The sequence below is a fragment of the Pristiophorus japonicus genome, chromosome 3, assembly GCF_044704955.1.
Source record: "Pristiophorus japonicus isolate sPriJap1 chromosome 3, sPriJap1.hap1, whole genome shotgun sequence".
NCBI lineage: Eukaryota > Metazoa > Chordata > Chondrichthyes > Pristiophoridae > Pristiophorus > Pristiophorus japonicus.
The window spans coordinates 307,718,104-307,726,460 of NC_091979.1; the positions used below are offsets into that span (position 1 = coordinate 307,718,104).

Sequence of the window (8,357 nt, forward strand, 5' to 3'; positions counted from 1 at the left end):
ACCATGTACTTGCGCAGAAATTTTTCAGGTCAGAGGCATCCGCCCACGGGAAGCCTCCAACCCCAATTTATGGGCAAATATTTTACCAATCCTCACTTTCTTCAGGGTGTCAAATGAGTGGCCAGAAGATGCTGGAGGGACCATAGAAGAATAGAATTATAGAATCATCTGTTCACTCAGCCTCACTGAGTGCTGTCTCCTGCAACTTGCAGTGATTTAAATCCTCCTTGAACCTTCGTAAAGACTCATATAGGGGAGTTTTCAGTTCCTGGCCAGCAGAACAGGCAGGCCGATCGACCAGGAGTTGCAGCGGAAGCTCAGTCCATTTGAATGTCCAGGCCTCGTTTAAATGGAGCTGGTGAGCTGCCTGCCCACACAAAGGGTGCCCAAAGGCAGCTTGCTGGGTACTGGCTGGTGCAATATTGGGTGCCCTGGAAGCTGCCTCGCTATCAGCAAGGGAACTACAGTAACAACAACTTGCATTTATATAGCGCCTTTGACATCGTAAAACAATCCAAAGGGGCTTCACAGCAGTATTATCAAACAAAATTTGGCAAGTCGCAGGAAGCAGCATAGTGCTAAAGAAGAGGATATTAGGACAGGTGACCCAAAACTTAGCCAAAGAGGTAGGTTTATAGGAGCGTCTTAAAGGAAGAGGGGGAGCTTGGGGCAGTAGTGGCCCAAACCACTTTTGAGGGGCCCAAAGTAGCCCTCCTGGCCCCATTCAAATCAGAGCTAATCACAATAGATCCATTCCTGTTACCTCTGGCCAATCAGACAATTGGATGGCAGGACTGGAGGCTTTTGGAAAAAATGGCGGGCAGGGCTGGAGGTGGGCGGTGCCATGGGGGTGGAATTGTATGGTCTTTTTGATGGAGGGCGATATGGGGTTGGAAGTTCAGCTCAGGGTCAAATAGGACAGGTTGCAAACAGTCTAGTTCAACGTGAGTCGATAACTGGGGAGGGGGCAACGTTTGGGTACAGACCCAGAACCCTGGGGGAAAGAGGAGAGAAACAGGCCCCTTAATAGGACTGAATAGCACAATAGAGGCAGAGGAGATCAAGCAAAGGGCAAGTCAGAACCGCTGTTGCACAAACGAGTTAACACAGTTTGTCCAAACTGCAGCACATGAGCCCTGGTGCATTCAGAGCTGCGCCGGCCCTGGAACATCATGGCGGAGGTGTGGCAAATGAGGTTACGGGGCTCATAAGAGCCGGGGGCCCAGGGGCAGCACGGGCCAGCCCACATTGCGATATGTGTGCGCGCTAGGTCCATGCAGCAGAGCAGGTCTCTAGCCATCCTGGTTAACCCTTGCCACTGGATAAAGGCCTAGCTCTGTCAAGCCCGTGTGGTGGTTGGTGTGCAACGGTCACCGCACGTTAAAAAAATCCACGCAAAGGCATCTTCCACCCCCCTCAACTGGAGTTCAGGACTGGAACATCAGGGTCCTTCATTGAAACATCTGTGAACTCTCGTGGAAGCAAGTCATCCTCGTCTGAGGGATCGCCTATGATGATGAGGGGGATAGAATTGGTGACGAGGATACAGAGTTTGTGGTGGGGGCTGAAGATGATGATTTCAGTCATTCTAGTGTTTAACGGGAGGAAATTCTGGCTCATCCAAGACTAGATATCTGACAGCACAGAAGCAGTGGAAGGATTGAGAGAGGTTGTGGGAAGGTAGAGCTGGATATCATCAGGGTACATCTGGAAAGTAATCACGTGTCTTCGAATGATGTTGCCAAGAGTCTTCATGTAGCCAAGAAAGAGATGGTGCGATGGTATTCTCATTGAGCTGGACATTGGAGGAGAGGCGTTGGAGGAGGATGGTGTGGGTGACTGTTTCAAAAGCTTTAGTGTCTGAAAAGGAGAAGGGGGCGGGGGAATGAACACAAGAATGTCATGTGACAATTGATTAGGGCTGTTTCATTATTGTGGCTGGGCGCAAACCTGATTGGAGAGGTTTAAGCGTGCAGTTGGGGAAAGATGGGCACTGTTTTAGGAGGCGACAACATGTTAGCGGACTTGATATATCTGAGGTTACAATTCTCAATGAAAAGAACTGGATCCTTTAAAGTTGTACTGAAGTTTTATTTTCATATTTAAAATATCTGTAATAATTCCAAGAGTCATTATTTTTTATTTGAAAGGCAGAATTATAGTAAGCTCTAAAAGTGACAGAAAATGCAGCAAATGAAGCATTGAAAATCACTTTATTTTAGATGTTGGAATCCCCTCAGATCCTAGTAGAAAATAACACTCCTGCCTTCAGGACTCGCATTTTCTTTCAGTCATTTCTAAATTCACCATTTCTGCAAATTGTACTTTTCGCAAATTATAACCAGCTATCTTTATTTAATGTAATAAAAGTCTTATGTCTGCATGCACTTCTTGTCTATAGAACCTTACTTCCTGTTGTCCTGTCAACTTTGCTTATAGAAATTCTAATGTTGGCATTTTTAATAAAATCTGTCCATGTAAACTTGTCACACTGTATTACACCACCCTGCCATTGGAGGCGCTGCAGTCCTGCAGTTTTATGTCTGCTGGATCTTTGACTTGCACTGCAGAGAAACCTCTATCCTCCTTGTCCCATTCCCCAGTCGCGCTCATTTCACCCCATTCCTGACTCCCTCTTTTCCGCCCCCATTCCTGACTCCCTCCCCCTCACCCCCACCAAAAAAAATACTGTTTACGGAACACTAGCGGGACCTGGCTCTCTGTGGCAACAGCCAGTGACGTCAGGAAGTGGGGGTGTTACTGTGGCAGGAACTTTAAAATGCAAATATCTCCCGGGTTGCTAGTAGCAGCACCCAGAAGATCTACTCCCATTGCGGAAGATTCCTGCACTGTCCTTTTTGGCAAGTGCTTTGGGATGTCCTGTGGTCAAGAAAGGGCGCTATAGAAATGCAAGTTATTTCTTTCTTGATGGTAGATCTGCAGCTGCACCTGGCAGAATGCGTTAATCCCTTCCCCGCGAGGTAGTGTGCTTGTGCCCGTAATTGCATTGGATCAGGTGGCAGCACAAAGTCCAGTTCCACCCTTACTCCATGATAACCCACGTGCAGTCCCCGCACCTTGCACAGTCTGCATTGCTCCACCCTAACCCCATGATGACCCTTGTGTAGACCCCGCACCTTGCACAGTCTGCATTGCTCCACCCTAACCCAATGGTGACCTTTGTGTAGACCCCGCACTTTGCACAGTCTGTATTGCTCCACCCTAACCCAATGGTGACCTTTGTGTAGACCCCGCACTTTGCACAGTCTGCATTGCTCCACCCTAACCCAATGGTGACCTTTGTGTAGATCCCGCACTTTGCACAGTCTGCATTGCTCCACCCTAACCCAATGGTGACCTTTGTGTAGACCCCGCACTTTGCACAGTCTGCATTGCTCCATCCCCAACCCCATGGTGACCTTTGTGTAGACCCCGCACTTTGCACAGACTGCATTGCTCCACCCTAACCCAATGGTGACCTTTGTGCAGACCCCGCACTTTGCACAGTCTGCATTGCTCCATCCCCAACCCCATGGTGACCTTTGTGTAGACCCCGCACTTTGCACAGACTGCATTGCTCCATCCTAACCCAATGGTGACCCTTGTGCAATCCCTACATTTTTCACAGGCTGCATTGCTCAAACCCATGATGACCCATCTGCAGTCCCTGCACTTTGTAGACTGCATTACTCCACCCTAACCCCATGGTGACCCATGTACGAACATACAAACATGACCAATGACGGACAGGTAAAGACCACCTGGTCCATCGAGCCTGTCCCACACAATTGCGATACCTTGTGTACAGATACAGCAGGCGGTTAAGAAAGCAAATGGCATGTTGGCCTTCATAGCGAGGGGATTTGAGTACAGGGGCAGGGAGGTGTTGCTACAGTTGTATAGGGCCTTGGTGAGGCCACACCTGGAGTATTGTGTACAGTTTTGGTCTCCTAACTTGAGGAAGGACGTTCTTACTATTGAGGGAGTGCAGCGAAAATTCACCAGACTGATTCCCGGGATGGTGGGACTGACCTATCAAGAAAAACTGGATCAACTGGGCTTGTATTCACTGGAGTTCAGAAGAGTGAGAGGGGACCTCATAGAAACGTTTAAAATTCTGACGGGTTTGGACAGGTTGGATGCAGGAAGAATGTTCCCGATATTGGGGAAGTCCAGAACCAGGGGTCACAGTGTAAGGATAAGGGGTAAGCCATTTAGGACCGAGATGAGGAGAAACTTCTTCACCCAGAGAGTGGTGAACCTGTGGAATTCTCTGCCACAGAAAGTAGTTGAGGCCAATTCACTAAATATATTCAAAAGGGAGTTAGATGAAGTCCTTACTACTCGGGGGATCAAGGGGTATGGCGAGAAAGCAGGAAGGGGGTACTGAAGTTTCATGTTCAGCCATGAACTCATTGAATGGCGGTGCAAGCTAGAAGGGCTGAATGGCCTGCTCCTGCACCTATTTTCTATGTTTCTATGTTTCTATCACAACATATACACTCCACCCCACCCAAAACTATGGGATCTCCTGGGAGAGGCAAAAAAAAGATTAAAAACCCAAGCAATTTGGGAAAAGAAATCTGGGAAATTCCTCTCCGATTCATCGAGGCAATCGAAACTAGTCCAGGAGATCACTACGGCCATTAAATTCCCTCCAGTACCTACCTTTTGTAAGAGGTAATCTCCACCGCAGCCAGAATCAAATCCAGTTTTCGCTTGAAGGAATTCAGTGTGTCTGAATCCACCACATGAGAGGGCAGCTTGTTCCACAGGTCTACTATTCTCTGGGAAAAGAACCACCTCCTGACATCTAACCTAGATCTAGACTTATACAACTTACATTTGTGCCCCCGGTGCTTCCTAACTTATTTAATTGAAATAAACTGTCAGCTGGAACACTGCCTATTCCCTTCATTATCTTATAAACCTCAATTATATCGCCCTAAGTCTACGCTGCTCTAAGGTATAGAGTCTTAACTCTTTTAGCCTATCTTGATAACTAAGATGCTTTAGACTTGGAATTAGTCCAGTGGCCCTCTTCTGCACCCTTTCCAATATCACCCACCATGTGAGGAGACCAAAACTGGACACAGTATTCCAAGTGCAGCCTGATTAAGGTCTTGTTCTGGGAAAAAACACTACGCCTCATCTTATACTCAATTGTCCAAACACCCCAACACCCTATTTGTTCTAGCTATCGCTGCATGGCCTTGCTCATGTACTTTTAAGGATGTATGCACTAGAATGCCCAAATCTCTTTCTATCCCCATCATCTTTAATGCCTTTCGCTGGAGGGTGTATGAATGTGGAGCATTTGCCCTGCACGCATGCACAACACTGCACTTGTCTAAGTTATGCATAATTTTCCAAACTTGAACCCAATCTCACAACACATTAATATCTGCCTGAATCAGACGATCCTCTTCTACAGTTCTAACACTCGCACAGATCTTGGTATCATCTGCAAATTTGCAAATTGTGCACCCAACCCCAAAATCCAGATCATTAATAAAAATAGTAAAAAGCAACGGTCCCAACACTGATCCCTGTGGGACACCACTGGTAGCAGGGTTTCTCAACAGATCCAAGTCCATCTATAACTGCTCTTTGCCTGCGTCCTGCCAGCCAGTTCTGAATCCAGCTCAATATATTTCCGCTAATACCAGAGGCTCAGATCTTATAGAAAGGCCTCTTATGCGGTATCTTGCCAAAAGCTTTTTGGAAATCTAAGTAACATAGAAACACAGAAAATTGGTGGAGTAGGCCATTCGGCCCTTCGAGCCTGCACCGCCATTCAATAAGATGGCTGATCATTCCCTCAGTACCCCTTCCCTGCTTTCTCTCCATACCCCTTGATCCCCTGAGCCATAAGGGCCATATCTAGTAGACAATGTCTGCTGGGCTTCCCTCGTCCACCAACTTTGTAACTTCAAAAAATACAATTAGATTTGTGAGACATGACCTCTTTTTTATGAAGCCATGTTGGGTGGTGCACATTGGTACCAACGATATCGGTAAAAAACGGGATGAGGTCCTAAGAGACGAATTTAAGGAGCTAGGAGCTAAATTAAAAAGTAGGACCTCAAAAGTAGTCATCTCGGGATTGCTACCAGTGCCACGTGTTAGTCAGAGTAGGAATCACAGGATAGCTCAGATGAATACATGGCTTGAGCAGTGGTGCAGCAGAGAGGGATTCAAATTCTTGGGGCATTGGAACCGGTTCTGGGGGAGGTGGGACCAGTACAAACCGGACGATCTACACCTGGGCAGGACCGGAACCAATGTCCGAGGGGGAGTGTTTGCTAGTGCTGTTGGGGAGGAGTTAAACTAATATGGCAAGGGGATGGGAACCAATGCAGGGAGACAGAGGGCAGCAAAATGGAGACAGAAGCAAAAGACAGAAAGGAGATGAGTAAAAAGGGAAGGCAGAGAAACCCAAGGCAAAAACAAAAAGGGCCACTTTACAGCAAAATTCTAAAGGGTCAAAGTGTATTGAAAAGGGAAGCCTGAAGGCTCTGTGCCTCAATGCGAGGAGTATTCGGAACAAGGTGGACAAATTAACTGTGCAGATAGCAGTTAACGGATACGATGTGGTTGGCATCACAGAGACATGGCTCCAGGGTGACCAGGGCTGGGAACTCAACATCCAAGGGTATTCAACATTTAGGAAAGATAGACAGAAAGGAAAAGGAGGCGGGGTGGTATTGCTGGTTAAAGAGGAAATTAATGCAATTGTAAGTAAAGACATGAGCTTGGATGATGTGGAATCGGTATGGGTGGAGCTACGGAATACCAAAGGGCAGAAAACGCTAGTGGGAGTTGTGTACAGACCTCCAAACAGTAGTAGTGATGTTGGGGAGGGCATCAAACAGGAAATTAGGGGTGCATGCAATAAAGGTGCAGCAGTTATCATGGGTGACTTTAATATGCATATAGATTGGGCTAACCAAACTGGAAACAATACGGTGGAGGAGGATTTCCTGGAGTGCATAAGGGATGGTTTTCTAGACCAATATGTCAAGGAACTAACTAGGGAGGAGGCCATCTTAGACTGGGTGTTGTGTAATGAGAGAGGATTAATTAGCAATCTCGTTGTGCGAGGCCCCTTGGGGAAAAGTGACCATAATATGGTGGAATTCTACATTAGGATGGAGAAGGAAACAGTTAATTCAGAAACCATAATCCAGAACTTAAAGAAGGGTAACTTTGAAGGTATGAGGCGTGAATTGGCTAGGATAGATTGGCGAATGATACTTAAGGGATTGACAGTGGATAGTGGATTTAGAGACCGCATGGATGAACTACAACAATTGTACATACCTGTCTGGCGTAAAAATAAAAAAGGGAAGGTGGCTCAACCGTGGCTATCAAGGGAAATCAGGGATAGTATTAAAGCCAAGGAAGTGGCATACAAATTGGCCAGAAATAGCAGCGAACCCAGGGTCTGGGAGAAATTTAGAACTCAGCAGAGGAGGACCAAGGATTTGATTAGGGCAGGGAAAATAGAGTACGAGAGGAAGCTTGCAGGGAACATTAAAATGGACTGCAAAAGCTTCTATAGATATGTAAAGAGAAAAAGGTTAGTAAAGACAAATGTAGGTCCCCTGCAGTCAGAATCAGGGGAAGTCATAACTGAGAACAAAGAAATGGCAGACCAATTGAACAAGTACTTTGGTTCGGTATTCACTAAGGAGGACACAAACAACCTTCCGGATATAAAAGGGGTCAGACACGAACCGACCCGACCCGCGCTCCCTCCCTACCCGAACCAACCCGACCTCCCTCATCCCCCGTCCCCGGACCGGACCCGACTTGACCCGACCTGCGCTCACGACCCCGACCCGACCCAACGCCACCTACTTATAAATCTGGTGCTGGGGATGGGCCCTGCCCGTAGTCTTGGGCCCGGCCCGTTCAGCCCTCCCGCCCCCTTCTCCTTCTCCTTCTCCTTCTCCTTCTCCTTCTCCTTCTCCTTCTCCTTCCACCCCGCTTCTCCTTTCCCCCCCCTTCTCCTTTCGCCCCCCGCTTCTCCTTTCCCCCCCCGCTTCTCCTTTCCCTTTCCCCCCCCCTTCTCCTTTCCCTTCCCCCCCCCTCCTTCCTCCTCCTCCTCCTTTCCTCCTCCTTCTCCTTTCTCCTCCTTTCTCCTTTCTCCTCTCCTCCTCTTCCTTTCCCCACCCTCCTCCTCTCCCCCCACCTCCTCCTCTCCCTCCCTCCTCCCCTCCTCTCCCCCACCTCCTCTCTCCCTCCTCCTCCCTCCCTCCTCTCCTCCTCCTCTCCTCCTCCTCCTCCTCGTTCCCCCTTCCCCTCCCTCCTCCTCCTCCCCTCCTCCTCCTCTCCTCCTCCTCCTCCTCCTC

The 8,357-nt window shown here is 48.1% G+C and overlaps 1 protein-coding gene across 1 annotated transcript in view; it reads left to right on the plus strand.

Moving 5' to 3' along the window:
* Positions 1–844: 844 nt before the first annotated feature.
* Positions 845–8,357, plus strand: part of ipmkb (inositol polyphosphate multikinase b) — a 136,388-nt gene continuing 128,875 nt past the window's right edge. The window contains exon 1 of the mRNA XM_070874075.1: positions 845–944. Coding sequence (XP_070730176.1) covers positions 845–944 — 100 coding nt within the window. The remainder of the gene's footprint in view (positions 945–8,357) is intronic.